Here is an 18,325-nt window from a genome sequence, read left to right on the forward strand (position 1 = left end):
CTAAGGAACCACCTGTGGATGGTGGACAATCTATCAACAAGCATTTATTAAGGGCTTACTATGTTTATTAGGTAATATGGTGATAGAGATATCAAACAAGCTTGGAAGACTCCATCACTGGAGTTCTTTAATTTGAAACCAGATAACAACTTGCCAAGGATATCCTTAGAAGGATTTCTCCTCTAAATAGAAGAGATTTACTAGATGGACTCTGAAGGACCTTCAAGTTTAGAGATGCTATGGTTCTATCCTGCCATTAATAATACACAATATAGACAAATAATTTGTCTATAAGAACTTGAATTTTATAAAAAAATTTTTTTTAAATTTCACTGCAGGAAAAAGTAGCTACTCCCACTCTTACATCTCTTGCTAAAAAATGCCCCCAAAGAATGAGAAAATCTAGAATTTCTCCACAAGCCAAAAGATCATCACAATCTATTGAAACACTGAGGGATTGCCTGGAAAACAGTGACCCAAAAGATTGTCTGCTTTTTTTTCCTCTCTCATCCTGGAACACCTTGACTTATAGCTCTGATCAATAGCCATTAAGGATCCTTAAGACAGGGGGTTATTAACCTGAACCTGTGAATTTATTTTGTTTGCTTTACATTTTGATAACTATATCTCATTATAATTAATTTCCTTTAGAACGCTATTTTATGTTTTATATTTTAAAACGTTCTGAGGAGAGGTACATAGACATCCAAAGACAACCTATTTCTTAATCCAAGAGCACAAATAGTAGATATAGGCTTAAACAGTTTAGCTATAGAACACCGTGGTTCAATGGTTAGTGTACAGGACTTGGATTCAGCAAAATCCATTTTCAAATGCTGTGTGACTCTAGCCAAGTCACTCACTCTCTCTGCACCTCAGTTTCCTCTGAAAAATTCCATCCATACAGTTTCATCTATAAAATGGGGATAATATCAGCACTTGCCTCAAGGTTGTTATGAGGATAAACAGAGTTAGCATCTGTGAAATGTTTTGCAAACCTTAAAGTGCTACATAAATACTAGCTATTATTATCCAAAAACAAAAGGACATTTTCTTGATCTTCCTGTGCACCATAGGATCATGAGATTTAAGCGTAGAAAGAATCTTAATGATCATCAAATCAAATACCTTCATTTTATAAATAAGGAAACTGAGGCCAAGGAAAGAGATGTGGTGACAGGCACACAAGTAGTAAGTACTTTTAGCCAGGATTCAAACCCAGGCCTTCTGACCCCAAACCCCCTGCTTGTTCCAGGGTAGCCTGACAATTTCATCTAATTCATTTGATAGTGATGGCAATTTGTCAGTTCAAAACACAAGTGGTCTGCTCTGAAAACAGATAAAGAGGCCTTTTCTTCCTTTACAAGTTCCTTTTTCTAATCAGCTTACTCTGCATTTAGCTTGCATCTTTTGTATGCACTTATATGCACATGTGGGTGACAGTGAGGATTTGTCCCTGCGTTTGAGTGCACTCCACTCTGCAGCTGTCACAGCAAAGACAGCACATTGAGACATATGTTGGCCCTTTCATGTCCAATCCTGCAACAACACTAAGGCAATTTCCTATCTGTTTGGCTTTCTGGGAGAAAGGGGATGAATATCAAATGAAACTGATTTAGGGAGCCTTCATCCAAAGACCAAGGTCACCATGTTTTCACTCTCCTGGATAATTGCCATGTTCAACTCCAGGTAAAGTTTCACCATATCAATCACTCTATGAATGAAGGCTGAATAAAGGTATTTACTGAACTGTCATGTCTGTGATAAAACAGCCCAGTCAGTCTGTCAGATGTAAGAAGAATGTATTAGAGGGTCAACACCTTATAGATAGAGGCCTCTCTGTCATAACAAGTCATTCAATTCACTTATTTATGCTTGGTGTGTGTGGAGTGTGTGAGTGTATGTGTGTGTCTGTGTCTGTGTGTGTGTGTGGGGGGGGGGGGGTTACAAAACAATCCTTGATGATTAAATGCTATGGGATGAATTGAACCCTGAAGAGGGGATCTGGTGACCTACATACTAATCTCAGTCTTCCAATAAGACACCATGTGCCTTAGGACAAGACATTACCCTTCTTAGGGTGTTAGTTTTCCCATCTACAAAATAGAAGGGGAGGAATCATTTTTCCTTCCATTCAGCTTTAAGGGTCATGCATCCTAGAAGAAGAAAATTAAGTGTTGGCCTTGGACAGCACCTTTTAAGTACTTTCATAACCCAGAGTGTTCTCTTCAGAAACCCATGGTGTCACTAAATACTGCAGCAGACAAGCCATGCCCATTAGAGAATAGCAGTGATATGCTCAACAAAGAAAAGGATCAGTAGAGGGTAATTCCTACTGGGATACAGGCCCACAAAGCCTACATAATGGCAGAAAACATGAGTGGACCTATAGTCCTGAAGGCACAAATTACCCTTCTACACTTGGAACTTGGAGCCATGTGTTCCCTCTATTTATGCCCTTCCAGATGTATACTCTGCTCACACTTGCCCCTCTGTGGTTGTCTCATCTGTGATTCCTATGTGCCCTTCCCAGTATTATGCGTGTATCTATGGAAGAATTCCCCAGGTTTATGGAAAGGAGAGAGGAGTGGGAAATGCTCTAGTACTACTTTTCTTAGCATATTATTTCATTAAATCCTTTTGTTTTTAATTAATTGTTATCTGGATCACTGATTCAAGCAAATACATTGGTGGGGTCTCATGAACCAGACTTTTGAAAAGATACACACCCACATGGTACCTTGAACATGGAGTATTTCTTTAGAGGGAGAAGGAATTCCTGAAACCAACCCTTTATTTTCAGCTACACAGGAGATTCCATGTTTCAGAGACTATAATGCTTCAAAGATCATTTTTTTTTTATTGTGAATACTTCTGCCATCATTATATTTAGCAGACGTTCCATTCTTTGAAAGTTCAGGGGGCCAACATAAAGATGGGACTGTTTCCAATTAGCTAGACTTTTCCTCAGAGGATAATGATTTTCAGACCATCACTAAGTCCATACTGGAATTCTTTCTTACAATTTCAGGGACGTGCTCCTCTGAACTTTGGGACCATCTCCATTCCATGACGAAATATCAGCATATGATGATCTGAAGAAATCTTAATTTTTAACTTATATAATGTTAATTTTCTCTCAAGGCAGTGTCCTAAAAGGGTTGGAAAGAAACCTCTTCTCACTAAATCTTTTACATTTCAAAAATGTCCTTTGTAGCACAGAGCCAGAAAGACCAAATCTAACTTCAGCTAATTTACCTCATCACCAACATAATTGCTCTCCTTTCTCCATTTTCTGACTTTTACATATTTTTAATACAGATCATATGCTAACATAAAGGATTTTCAAAGTTCAGAAATTTATTCACTATTCCATATGACTGTCTCTACTTTTAATCAATAGTTTTCTCCAAGTTCCTTATAAGCATTTCATTTTAAGTCAGTGTGGTACAAAGGAAAAAATACTAAATTAGAGAGTGAGTGGAATCTAATATGTCCACTTACCTGACTTTAGGTAAGTCTTTTCTACTCTCTTAGCCTCAGTTTCCTTTTCTATAAAATAAAGGTAATAATGCTTACACAACCTGCCTCACAGGGTTATCATGGGGATCAAACAGGAGAATATAGATAAACGGCTTTGTAATTGACTATTCTACGGATGTGTTATTATTATAACTTTTACTATTTACTCCTTTCATGTTTGAGCACTAGTTACACAGGAACCTGGTGTCCTCATGTGTAGATGCCCTAAATATAAATTCCTCTAAAAGACTGTTCTTCTCTTTCCACTAAAGGTATATTTATGAAAAATAAGTTTGAGGTTTAGAGAAGGAAATGGCTTTTTTATTAAGTGAATACCATCTTGCCACTAAGAAGTAAAATACATTGATGGGGGATTATGAGTTATATTTTAAATTGGATATCAATCCATAAAATCCACAGAACTTTGGAAGACTTACTGGGGATTGTGAGGGATCCATGGGCTTCAAAACAAGAAAAAAATGTTAGTGGTTTAAAAAATGAAAAACAAATGGTTTTCTGATACTACCCTTTCTTGAATCGGGTTACCTCTACTCTTGACATAATCCATTTTCTTTTTCGGGAGCATTTTACTCTTTGAAATTGCCATGTTAGTGAATGCCAAGCTCCAATTAACTTCTCCCTGCCTACAACATAAGAAGTGGGAAACCGATCAGATATACTTGAATAAGATACCCCGCCTCTCCCCACCACGCACCCCTCCACAAGCTCATATCCACACCCCTCCCTATATGCAACTTGGCATCTTCTACATCATGATCCAAGCTTATTGTATGGGATTAGAACCTAAATGTGTCCCTGGGTTGGAGCTGGGTTGGAATGACCATAAATTGGTATATACCCTGTGTGTCGAGTCTGGAAGACAATAGCTACTGAAAAATTAATTGGCTTCCTCCTTCCACTGAAGCTTCAATATCATTGCAGCAAAGGCCTGGACTGTGAATATCCTATCCTCTCTAAAGATCTGATTGTATTCTAAGAATCTGATCCATATATATCCCTTCTTTCTTTCCTTTCCCTGCTCCTTGTACCTATGGGTATCTTAAGTTAAGCTACAAACCTTCTTCAGTGAGTTAAGAAGCATTGGTATGAAAGGCACATTGCTCTGCCTTAAAAGACAGTCTAATTCTTTTGCAAGGCTCTTTCTATATCCCAGCAATAGACTGGAACATAGTGACATACAAAAAGAAGCATAAATATTGTATGAGAAACTATTATGGAGGAAGTTTTTTCTTCCCCCCATTCAAAAGGTTTAATGCATTCTTATCTGTTTCACCCTCTTCATCTTAGTACTTTTATTGTAATTCTCTTAATAAGAGTCAGTTTTAGGTAACACTTTAGCTTCATATAAGTCAGATTTGGGGGAATATTGCAGATGACACTTGGATCAATATAGGATACATGGCTTTGAACTTGTAACATAGATATTTTCTACCATTCACCTGATACACACACACACACACACACACACACACACACACACACACTTGCACACCTTTTAAGATTAGATTTATCTTTATAGGGGAAAAATTGGAAAGTCTATGAAAATCATCAATTCTGTCTCTCAGGGACAGGAAGTCATTTATGGTCAGTATGGTGCAGCTTCACACTAGTATGCACCTTTTTTCCATTGAGGTTCTTAAGCTTTACAACCTTTTAGTGTGCTTGGATCATAAGTTGAAGCTTGAAGCAACTACAAAGGTCATTTAATCCAACTACTTCATTCTAAAAATGAAAAAAAAAACAAAAAACTAAGGCCCAGAAAGTGTATTTGACTTTTCCAAGGTTATTCAGGTAGTAAGTTGTGGAACCAGGAGTTATACAAATTCACATTTTCTGGGTTCATCAAGTGCCTAAGTGATCTTTTTAACCTTGAACTCCTGAGTCACTCAACTGGCACTTTGGCAAACATTGTGACATTCTTCTTCAACTTTTTCTATGTCTAGATTTCATTTTTTCATATGCCAATTGAGACAAAAGACTCACTCTCTTACTTTTTTGTGTGGTTCACATCACCTAGCTCAAGTCTAGGTAGATAATTTGGCTCAATGGATATTTTCTATATGACTTCCAAGACCATATTTTCTTAGGGTTTCCAGTCTAATCAAGTAAGAGTATATATAGATAGGATAATAATCATGATTTGGTATTATGTGAAGACAGTAGCTCCTATAAGAGCTACAGATCCTGAATTAAAAGTACCCAGGCAGTATCTATATTTTCCCGAGTTAGGGGAGCAAAAATAATTGAGTGACCCATTATTACCGAAGATATTTAGTTTGCAATTAACACAAGGCTTAAAACTAAATATCTGAGCTAGAAACCTGTAGTCCATTCAGATTGTAGGCAAGTTATTGAAGCTATATTTCTTCCTTGAACTCATGTAACTAGAGAGTTTTTGCTACGAGTTCTGAAGCAGACAGTTCACTTCTGGTTTTTCTTATTAAAAAACGACACTTCCAAGAGCCCCTTTACTCCTGCCATCTCTGTGAAACACAGAAGGCCAAAGAGGAGTTGTCATCTTAGTTGTTACAGCAACAAACAAAACATTGCAGATACCCCAGCAATGGCATTTTGTACTCCTTTTTCCAGGTCTATAATCAGTCAAGATCATCTCTACCAGTGTTTAATTGGTGTTCAAACACAACCCTGCTTGTACCTGTATTTCAGAAGTCCTGGGGCTTCTCAGCAGACTCTCACACTCTGTATGAGGACAAAGTATCTCCTACCTTCTTGGGGACTTCCTGTAGCTTGTGACATTCCAGTTCTCCCTTCATGTTGTCTATCTTCAACTGTTGCATTTCTCCTAATCACCCTACTCTAATTCCCTAAATCTTTTTGTACTGCCTCTCAGGCAAGAGTAGCTCAGATACTTCCTCAAAGATTCAATCCAGGGACTTAAACTTTTTATTGCTAAAAATGTGGTCTTCACCAACCCCATCTTAATCACTCATTGAGGAGAGTTCAATGTATAGAACTCTTATGGAAGTCAGCTGATTGCTGATAGAAATCAAGTGTTCAGATGTCATTTTGATCAAACAATCAATCAGCATTTGTTAAAGGCCTACTAGATGATAGGCATTATTGATAAATATAAACCCTGCCCTCAAGAGCCTTGCATGCTATTGAGAGATAGAACAGGTACACAGATGACTTAATATTGGATCTGAACATAATGTATTAGTGATGGTGCGTGAGTGTGTATTACAGCTGGCAATATTTTACCAAGCTTTCATCTTCCTACTTTGAGGTATAGAGGAGAGGAAAGATTGTAGTTTAAGTAGAGAGAAAGGGACAGATGTGGAGGAAGTAAAACTGATAATACATAATGGCAGAAAACATAACTGGTCATGCAGCATTGGAGGCATAACTTACCACTCCACACTTGGACGTTGGTGCTCAGTGTTCCCTCCATTTGTTCCCCTCTGTATCGTATACCATGTTACACTGGTCTCCTTTGTGTTTGTCTATCATCTCCGTGATACCCATGTGCTCTTCCTAATGAAAATCATGCATTCATTGGAGAATATATCCCAGGCTTATGGGGACGGGTATGGTATGGTGCTACCCTTCTTAAGTACTATTTCATTAAATGTCTTTGTTTTTAATTAATTTTTATCTGGATGACAAATTTGATTGGCAAATGATTGGATGTAATGGGTGAATGAACTTCTCAGTTCAAAGAATAGCGAAGTCGTGCAAGAAACAGGAAAGGTAAGAGAAAATGGAGGTTTAGATAGAAAGACAAAAAGGTTTAGTTTTAAACATGTGAAGTTGGAGATGGGATATCCATGTAGAGATCTCCAGCAGGCAGTTGGAGGTGTATGACTGGAGTTCAGAAAATATTCAGTTGGACATGTAGACAGGGGAGGCATCTGAATAGGGATGATAACTGAATCTCTGGAAACTAAGGAGGGCATGAAGGGTTTGGAGATAGAGAAATACTCTAAATAGGTTAATAACATCATTTGTAGAAATCATTCTTTCTCAAAAACAAAAAAGCTTAAAATCATTTAGAATGGCTCATGTTTACTTGGCAAAAGGGAAAAAATTGAGAACATTTTATTGTTTTTCAACAGATGTGACCATCTTCATCCATTTGCATCACTATGCCATCCTTTTCTCAAATTGTACCACAGAAGAATCGTTGTATTTCTTTATTCACATATTAATGTTCTCTTCACTTTCCTCCAACCTTTAGGTCCCTTGTTTTAATTCCTAGAGTGATTTAAAAAGTGGGGGAGGGACCATTTAATCCAGGGATACTTAACCTGAGGTCAGTGAAATTTAAAAAATTTTAAGGACTGCATTTCATTATAGCTGATTTCCTTTGTAATCTTCTATACTTTACTTGATACATTTCAAATATTATTCTGAGAAGGGATTCAGTCTTCACATGATTATCAAAAGAGCATAATACAAACAAAACACTTTAAGAACATCTGATCTAAACTAGCCCTTTTGTTTTACAGAGGGGGAAACTGAGGCACAGACAAGCGGTTATTACTTGCCCAAGGTTATACATGTTAAATTGCAGAGCCACATGCTGATGTTTTCTTGGCCTCAGAGTACTCCTCCTATATTACAGCTGCTTCTGGAGAACTGGATTGCCTCACATGGTCTTCTAGAACTCTCAAAAATCAGCACCCCTGTTATTCACAAGAGTGACACAAAAAGCCAAGATGGCCCCCAGCCCAATAAAGACTCAAAGAAACTGATGAAAAGAGCTAAGTTAAAACTGTCACATCCTGCTAAATCTTTGTGGCCCATGGCCTCCAACCACACTGCCCTTAAAGAGTGGTACCTAAGACTATATCAGAAAGAGAAAGATGCTTAGCTTCACTTGTTAAAAAAAATGCTCATCCAACATGTTCACTGTTTTGATAATAAACAGCATAAACAACATCAGATTTTATATTTTTTTTTTAATCAACAGACAGGACTTAGTTTGAAATGAGTCTCTGAGAGCTGCAGAAGAAGTCTTTCTAAACAAATCTTCTTCTTCCAAATCTATAATTAAAACTGAAATATCAACTGTTTAAGAACTGAGACAATGTGTTATTTCTGCTCAAGGGTTTTTCAGTTGATCTGCAATATCTGCATATGTGTTTCAGGATTTTCTTTGAATTATATATATTTGTAAAATAGCTTTGGAAAATGCCTGCTCTCCCACATGTACTATTCTGTACCACCTGGATTTCAAATTTGGTTGAATTAAAATGAAACTACAAACTGCAAACTCTTTTCTCCTCATTTAAGGTCAAAACTTGTATTCCTCAAATTTCTCAGGACTTCTATTGTAATCTCTTGGGACTTATTGGGGAATAGAAACACTGATCTGGGATCCTTTAAAGTCACACCAGTTGAACGTGTGCTCTGGTGGATCCTGCCAAGACAGAAAGACTTGGGATATTGCTCATACACCAAAGACTGACCTAGCCACGTTCAGAAAAGTCCCTGTTGGGGAAAGCTGTCCACCAAACTAGAACTTCTTTAGCTCTAGGATTTCATGACACTGTCTACTAAGGTAAGGAAGTGCTGGAATTTGCAAAGTAGTAATCATAATGATAAAATTAGATTATTCATTTATTCACTCATTCACTCAACAAACTTTTATTTTCTTGGCATCTAAAGTTTTTTATCATAAATGATACTAACAAAATAATGTGAAACATTCAAATTGCATCATGAAACTTTGACACTGTTCTGTAAAGATTTTGTTTTTCTTCCAGAACCAAACCCAATCCTCATTTGTATTTCACAAAATCAGCAATATTCCTTTGCATCAATGTTAACTTTAGAACTGCTTCAGCAATTTTTAATTTATTTAGTTTGTGATTATGTGTTTAATTTTATTCCTATTGTTTAGTCCCCCAATTTAATCCATTTTGCTGCTCATTCCCTGAAAACCAGTGATTTCCTCTTTCGGAATACTCCAGAGGGAAAAAAAGAATGGGATGAAGGTAGGGCAATGACTAAAGAGGAAAGCATGTGTTGAATTAAATATTTTAGAAGAGAACTATATTACGTGACACGGGGTGGGAGTGTGCAAGGGTGCAATAAGAGTGGAGAAATGGGTGGAAATTGAGCAACATCTTGGCCCAAAATGATCAAGAAGATATTATAGGACATAGTAAGCAGAAGTACAAAATAATGGTTTAATACATTGCCAAAAATGAACACATTGCTGCTCATAAAATCCTTAGCAGTGCCAAGTAATTTGGATCAGAGTAGACCACCTCATAAAATTGCCTAAGTTTGGTAGAGAGTGAATATGTTGTAATGGGGAAAAGAGTATTGGACTATGAGCCAGGAGATGTTGGGTCGTACCTAGGCTTTAATACTTAAAAGCTAACCAGAATGAATGCAATGTTATTAACAAAGCACTTAACATCTAAAAACCTCAGTTTCCTCACCTGTAAAATGGGGGCATGAATACTTAAAACCTCACAGGGTCATTGTAAGAAAATTTTATATAAACCTTAAGGTGCTATATAAGTAGGAATTGATGAATTATTGAATACAAGTAAGTTTTTGGAGTTAACCAGTATCACATGCCATTTGTAAAACTTCATGGAAAATAAATCTTATTTTGGACCCATGAGAAAGAAAAGCTGAGTTGCCTTATTTCTTTACGTGCATTCAATAAACATTCTGGGACATAAATGAGAGCCTATAGTGTCACAAGGAGTCACTCACCTATTTTTTGAACTTCCAAACACGTCAGCTTCCAAAACTTCAGTCTAGGTCTGGGTTTGGCTGCTGGAATTGCAACCCACCCTAAATCATCCCCTTTTAGAAAACCCTAGGTAAAATTTCCATGTCCCTCCCTTGTTAAACTTATGTGGGGCTTAACCCAGACCTCCGTTTAGTGCTAAAAAGATGGGTTAATTTTTTTTTAAGTCTATCGTGTCATGTGTAGGCACACTGAACGCACATAACTAGGCTGTTCCATTACTGAATGCAATAGGCCTTCTGGGTGAATAATGATGTTTTATTTTAAAATCTTTTATGAAGATGTTCTAAACCAAGTAAAAGCTTTAAAAAAATGCATCCCCATAAATGCCACTTGACAGAGTCCTTGGAAAATGCCATTTCTGAACAAAGCTTGATCTAGGAAAGCAGGTCAAATAATTGATTTGCCAGTCATTTTACAAAATATAGTTCCCAATAACTAACCTGAACAACAGTTTTAGAAACTGTGGAGCACAACATACAAGAAGAGCGAGCCAGATAATTATTGGCATGGACCATAGTACAGCTAAAACTGATGAAAGCAAAGTCACAACAATCCACAAAGACAGGTATTTGCAAAGGACACAGTATCTATTATACAAAACCAACCAATGATATAACTCATTTTCTGTCCAACTATAAACTCTAAAACAAGGATTCGATATCTACACAGCATATTTCATTTTGGCAAAGGTAAAAAATATATAATGTATATATTGAAGAACTTCCGAATCACAGCAAATTAGCCAGTATTTCACTTCCATTTTCTGTCTCTGCTTTTTTGTTGCCATGCTTTGTTTTTCCTCCAAGTTGGTCCATTGGCTGACAAATCACAAGCGTTTCCAAGAACCTCTGCAGTCTCTATCAGTGTTCTGATCGGTAGGCAGGGAAAGTCTCTGTTCGATGAAGTTTCAGAGGACTTGAACCATCTTGTTCAAAAAGAATTCAAAATGATGGTTAAACTTAAAAACCAAGTTTTGAAATCAGACAACCTTACGTTAGTAAAGATAGGTAAGAAATATGTATGATATGCCTTCTAGGGGCTACTTTACAATTGTCAAGTACTTTACAATTATTTTGTTTTATTCTCACAAAAGCCCTAGGAGGTGGGCATTTTTTTTAATAGATCAAGAAAGTGAGACAGAAAGTTGTTTACTTTTTTAATGATTTGACCAGGGTTACATAGCTAATAAGTGTCTAAGGCCAGATTTTAACTTAGGTCTTCCTGACTCAAAGTTCAGCATTCTCACCATTGCACCACCTAGCTGCCTCTAGACCTAGAGACACCTTTCAAAGCAGTTTAACACTCTTATAGTGTGAGGACTTCATTATATAGGCGAGGATACTGAATCCCAAAGAGAGGAGTGACAGATCCAAAGTCACATGACTAGTTAGTGATCAAGCGAGGACTAGAACCCAGATATACATACTCCAATTTTACTTTGCATTGTATTCTATTCCATTGCCATAACATAATCTTTTGACAGAAGGAAGAGCCCCGGATCTGGAGTCAGACGACTTGGTTTTAAACTCTAATACTGCTGACATACTACTTGTACTAGAAGGCACTTTTTCTCTTTTAGTTTTACCACCCATAAGGTGAGTCATTTGGAATAGAAGTCCCAGAAGCTAGAAGCTCTACATCTTGTGATTCTACTGCCTCATGTTATATCTGAAAGCTGTCAATCCTGCAACTTACACTTAGATGTCTAACCATTCAATTTCATGTGTTCACTGGCTATGGCTACAAAACATGAAAAAAAAATTCTTCTAGTCAGCTATTCTATGGCATGATATAGACAGGATAGGTTTCTTGTCACCCTAGAAAAAATAAAATGAGACACAAATTCCCAAGTTAACCAGTAGATGGCTCCCTATGACTAGGATTGTGGGGGGATGCTGTGGACTCAGTTTTTACTCAAGATTGAAATTTTCCTAGAAGGTGCTTGACTGAGTAACTTCCTGTGCTATCTCTCAGGCTTGCCATGGAAGCCAATCAGAAATTTATCAACAAATATCAGATAACCACAATAAATGCCTCAAATGTCAGAAGCAATGTTCTTCCAAACTCATTGATTGACATGCTCCCAGGCATATAACTCTACCAATTTGCTTCTCTGTTTTTCATCTTTGCTTGGGGTATGCATTAGAAGAACAATTTTGCCCAAAAGGTTGGGAGGAAGGACAGAGGATAGAATAAATGCATCTCATTCATGGGATATGTCTCTCATGTGATCCAAAAGGTTTAGTGCATGTTTAAGCTCTAATTATTTAAAGCTGTTAGAGAGACTGTGTGTATGTGTGCATATGTCTGTGTCTGTATATAAGTAATATCCTGAATGAATAAATGTGGAACGAGTTGAGGCAGGGCTATATGCCAAGATTATGGCCGCAGTACTTATTGAGCTAGGAAGACCTGGATTCAAATCCTATCTGAGATATTTAATAGCTGTGTAACCCTGAGCAAGTCACTTAATCTCTCTGAACCTGTTTCCTTATTTGCAGAATAGGAATAATAACTACATTTACCTCACAGAACTGTTCAAAGAATCAAATGAGATAATGACACTAAAAACCTTTGCCAATCATAAAATGCTGCATTAATGCTATCAATTATTTGTTGCTGTTTTCAGAACAACAGGTAAGGTTTCTTTTTTTTGTTTTTGCCTTTATGCATTTTTTCTACTCTCTCACAATGAACAAATTACAGATGATAGAATCTAAGATCTGGAAATAGCCTTAAAATTCACATAGGCCAACCTTGTTTTACAGAGCAGAAAAATAATGGCTAAGAGATTAAGTGACTTCATTCATTGATCCATTCAATAATTCTATTTCCCAATCTATAAAATCAAGAGGTTTGCTAGTCAATAGCAAAATCTAGATGAAGTAGATCCCAGTGAAATGATGGATCCTTTGAACTCAGGTGTTGAAATCCTATAACCTGTGTTAGAGAAGGCTAATACTCTGTGTATGCAGGTCAATTAACTTCCCTGGGGCTCAGTTTCCTCATCTGTACAATGAAAACATTGCACTAGATGGCCCTGACATCCCTTCCAGCTCTGGATCTATGATCCACCATACTCTGAAGAAAGCATATAACTTCTGAAACACTCAGTTGTTGGACAAGAAATTACTATTCAGCAAGAAGGATCACGGCTTAGGCGGAAAAGGAGGAACGAGGAGGGTAATCAAATTTAGCTGCTAGCACCTGGCTAGCAATTGAATTCTCATTTAAGAAGTGGGACTGTTGCTGTTTCCATTAGGACTCAGCTCTAAAATACTGTTTGGCAATCAAGGCAGCTGCATGTTATATTGCAAAAAAAAAAAAGCCCCACCATTACTAAATTATGAGGCTCCCGATAAGCAAAACATTGTCCAAACAAGCAATTTGCTATGAGTGTTTGCCACAAGAAACCAACCATGATTAAGAGATCCTTTATAATGACCTGCAGAGAGAGTACAATGCCCATGTTTCTACCAATATCAGGTAAATCTATGTACGTAAAAAGTGTACCCATCTTCGTCCTACAGAAGTTGAAAGGACTTGAACATACATCTGTTCTCAGAGTTACAAAATTAGTGCAATCTTCCTTGAAAGGGGAGAAGAAAAGCTTTGAGAAGTAAACAAAGGAGAAAAAAAGAACAGGATGAGAAAGAGGGTAATCCTAAGTTGTGTTGGGAAGCTGGACAAGGAAAGAATGTGATAGATAGAAGGGAGACAGAAAGAATAAGGACTGTTAAAGATTTGGGACTAAATGATAGCTATGATGGGAAAGGTAAACTATCTTAGAAGGCAACTTTTTGTACTCTGTGGAAAAATAATATGATTCACATGTCCCATAAGGTGAGAGGTCATCTGGTAATGGTTACACAAAGAACAGAGGAGTAGTGGTAATTGGTGACTACCTGCTGAAGGGTACCAATGCAGCCATTTGTCCATCTGACAAATTAAAAGAAAGATTTGCTGTCTTCACAGAGGATGTATCCAAGACCTGTCAGACTGACAACCACTACCACCTCCTGATGACTGATGAGGTGACAATTGTACCACCGGTAGGAACCTTGATAACATTGCTAAAAATTATGAAGTCCAGCACAAATAACAGAAGACTGTAGGGTCACAGGTGATGTTTTCATCAGCACAGCCAATTAAAAGAAGGGACTTTGAAAGAAGAGGGCAGATTTCAAAAGTGAGTATTTAGCTAATAAGATTATGGCTGAGAAGAGGATTTGTATTTTTGGATCATGGCTTAAAATATAAGAATGATGGGCTTTTGACTAGAGATAGCCTGAACCTACCTAATAGAGGTGGGGGTAGAGTTGGTGGCAAAAATACATTTGTCAAATGTCTTGAGAATCTGATCAAGCAGACTTCAAACTAAAAATGGGGAGAGGGGAACTGCCCAGGCATGAATAACAAAGAAACTGAGTTAGAGATGAAAGCAGGAAAATGTGGCTTCATAGATAGTGCTGAGACTTTGTGGAATGGGACTTATCCAATGACTAGAATGTGAATCTGGAAAAGTATACATTATTTAAAGTCAATAAAACAGCTAATTATGTTTGTGCACAGAATACACATACACACCATGATTAAAACAATTTAAATGGAAAAGACAATAAAATTGAATTGCAGTACAATTATAATGACCATGTGTGGCTCAGGAGAAGAGAAGAGAAAAATGCACTCGCCTCTATTTTCTGTAGAGGTGAGGGACTCTGGGTGTGGAACACTAGCTATACTGTCACATTTAACTAATGTACTAGCTTTACTGAACTACTATTTTTTTCTCTTTCTGTTTTTTTGGAATAGGGAATGACACACTAAGTAAAGAAGGAGAGAATATATAATATTATATTATATGTTATATATATATAACATATAATATAATATATAATATGTATATTATATATAATATATGATATAATATATAATATGTATATATATATTCAGAAATTAAGGCCCAGCACTAAAATGATATATTTTTATTAATTTTAGAAAAGTTGTAATGTGTTACATAAATGAGATTTTTTAAAAAGATAATGAAGTAGCATTGTATCTTAAGACATATTCCTGAAAGGAAATTCAGGAACTTGAGGGTGAATAAGATAGAGGAAACATGTGAGTAAAAGTTAATGAAGGGTAAAATAGAAATTATATTGTGGACTACTACAAACCACATGAACAGGAAGATTAATTTAGATTAGTTCAGATCACAAACCTAACATGGAGCAGGGAATGAGCAGTGACAGAGCTTTAACTGTGAGATATATTTTTATCTCTATTTCTCTCTCACTACTAACAACACAGCAGTTGAGAAATTCTTGACTTGTTTCGAATATGATATCATTCTACAAAAGATGGAGAAAGTGACAATGGAGACTGCTTTGTAATTCTGGACCTGATTGTGATCAATAAGAAGGAAGTAGTTGCTGAAGGTGAGACAATGAAAACCTTGCCAACAATTAACTGATTCATCTTAGAATTCATGACAGGACAGGAATGCCGAATATCATGTGGTACACTATGTTGGGAAGACAGATTTCAAAGATTTCACTTAAATTATAAATAGCAGGTGAAAATTCTACAGGAAAAGCAGAACAAAAAAGAATGACAGAAGCTGTCAAAAATGAAATTCTGAAGATGTAAAAACAATGTCCTTGTTAATGACTCTTTGCAGCCCCATTTTGGAGTTTTCTTGGCAAAGATACTGGAGTGGTTTGCCATTTCCTCCTCCAGTTCATTTTACAGATGAGGAAACTGAGGCAAAGGAGATTAAGTGACTTGCCCAGGGCCTCACAGTTAGTAAGTGTCTGAGTTCAGATTTCAACTCAAGATTAGTCTTCCTGTCCCCAGGCCTGGCACTCTATCCACTTGCCACTGCCCTATAAAAATGACATCTATGAGGAAGGAAAGGGAGAGCTGTCTAAGTGTACTGATGTGGCTACACAAGTACATCCCTGACCATCTTAGATCTAAGAAGGTTTGTATAGAATATGGGAGCAAGAGAAGGCAATGGAAGATGGTTAAGAAAAAATAACACAATCCTATCTGAATCATGCCTGAAGTGCTCAGACTAGCAAGGAACAATATTTGTTCTGAGCAACAAAAATGGGGGGTGGGGGTAGGTTTCGCTGAGGGGAAACACTTTGGGGAAATTGTGATGAACAAACATAGGTAGGGCTACTCCTTAGATGGTGAAGAGGACAACGATAACATGGTAACACGCCAATGGAATTGTTCAACTCATTTTGCTTCTGTTTTCTCTTCTAAGGATCATCTTTCAACTAGGAGGAATAAAAGCAAAATGGATAACATGGAGTTGAAGAATGAACTAAAAAGGGCAAATGAGATGGTAATAGAAGTCCTGAGTTGCCCCCTCCACAAATTAAAATGACCAGACCTTAATATACTGCATAGCCTAAACTACTAAAAACAAGAGGGAAGCATTATTAAGACCACTGGATCATGCATTTAGAGATGGAAAGGATCTTAAAGGTCATCTAGTCCAATCTTCTTTTATATATGAAGAAGGTGAAGATTCAGCAAAGCTGTGAGGTCATATTGGTAGAAAATGATAGAACAGGAGTTCAAACCCAGGTCTTCTGACTCCAAAATATATTATTTCTTACTAAATCAGAGATCATGAACACAAGTGGGGCTATGGAATTAAAGATCAATAATGAGAGGAGTTGGGTTTTCATCCTGACTGTGACTACTACTTGTTTCATCTTGAGTTGGTCATTTCATTCTTCTAGGCTCCACCTACCTCATCTGTCAAAGGAGGGGGCTGAGACCTAAGCCACCTTCAAGCTCTAAATCTATAGTGTTGTGATCTAATGAAGTATTGACCTTATTTTCAAAAACAAATGATTGTAGATGATATGCAAACTCTAGATGATTAAATTTGTATTCTAATCCCACCAAAATCATAATTATTAAAGCAATAATCTGTGAGGGCAAAGAATCAGTGTTCATTCAAAGTTCAAGCTTCACCAAGAATAGGTCATGCCAGACTGACCATATTTGCTATTTTGTTGGAATAACTTTGAGAGTGGGTAAAGTATCTAATTATGTCTTAGCAAATGAGTCAATAGAGGACTGAAGGCAACCCAAAAAGTTAAGGATATCCCAGGCCACCCTGAGAGAGGATTTGTCCCTGGTACTGCTCACCTTGTAAGCTGTACAGCTGACCAGTGCTGTGCTGCCGAGTGATGTGCTGCCAATAGGCACTACGGGGGAGGGGCACCATGGTGCTGAGTGAGACAGCTCGCTCACTCATCTTCATTTGGAGCTGCAGGGAGAAAAAGTAAAACATCAATGACAAGGTTACTGAGAAATACTCTGTACGAGAGTAGAAATTACCCCAAAGTAACATCTAGGCCTGTTAAGAGACCTCCACGGCTCACTGAGTCAACTCCACTTCTGTTTTACAGATGAGAAAATTAAGCCCAGAGAGGTTGTGACTTGGTAGATGGTTGGGTAAGACTCTCTTCAAAATTCCTTCAAGTTCTAAATCCTCTTATCCTTTGAGATTCATAACTGCATGAAGGAGCTGGGACTTTGCCCCAATGCAGAAAATGTAGAAGGCATGAACAACACATTTGGGGAGTACTTGATCTACTAATACCATTATCCCTTAACCATTGAAAACCCCCCTCACTTGCTCATATCCACTGCCATGACTCATTATTCATCTGCCTCATTGGCAGACTAGAAAGCAGCCTGGTACAATGGAAGGAGCCCTGGTTTGAAACTTTGAACCCAGAGGAGCTGCACACTGTACCACCAATCAATGCAGCACACTTGAGGGCTGCTAGCACAGGTTCACTCTTGATCTGGTCATACACCTTTGGAGGGGTTAATAATCTTACTTTATTCTAGTCCAGTGATCCAGTGTTCTCACGAGGGTTGTTGACAATGGGACCACTAACTCCTACAGCTCTCCCTAATCACCCTTCTCAGAGGTGCTGGTGAGAAGGTCTACCCCAACGTTTTGATGGGGTCAATTGAGACAGGCACAACTTGAGCACTCCCCTAAATCCC

At 37.5% G+C, this 18,325-nt stretch overlaps 1 protein-coding gene across 1 annotated transcript in view; it reads right to left on the bottom strand.

Annotated features, from left to right (window-relative positions):
- Positions 1–10,516: 10,516 nt before the first annotated feature.
- Positions 10,517–18,325, bottom strand: part of DOK5 (docking protein 5) — a 146,843-nt gene continuing 139,034 nt past the window's right edge. The window contains exons 7-8 of the mRNA XM_072633499.1: positions 17,453–17,573; positions 10,517–11,204 (exon numbers count right to left, since the gene is read on the bottom strand). Coding sequence (XP_072489600.1) covers positions 11,140–11,204; positions 17,453–17,573 — 186 coding nt within the window. The 3' untranslated portion in view covers positions 10,517–11,139. The remainder of the gene's footprint in view (positions 11,205–17,452; positions 17,574–18,325) is intronic.

Source organism: Notamacropus eugenii, chromosome 1 (assembly GCF_028372415.1).
Source record: "Notamacropus eugenii isolate mMacEug1 chromosome 1, mMacEug1.pri_v2, whole genome shotgun sequence".
NCBI lineage: Eukaryota > Metazoa > Chordata > Mammalia > Diprotodontia > Macropodidae > Notamacropus > Notamacropus eugenii.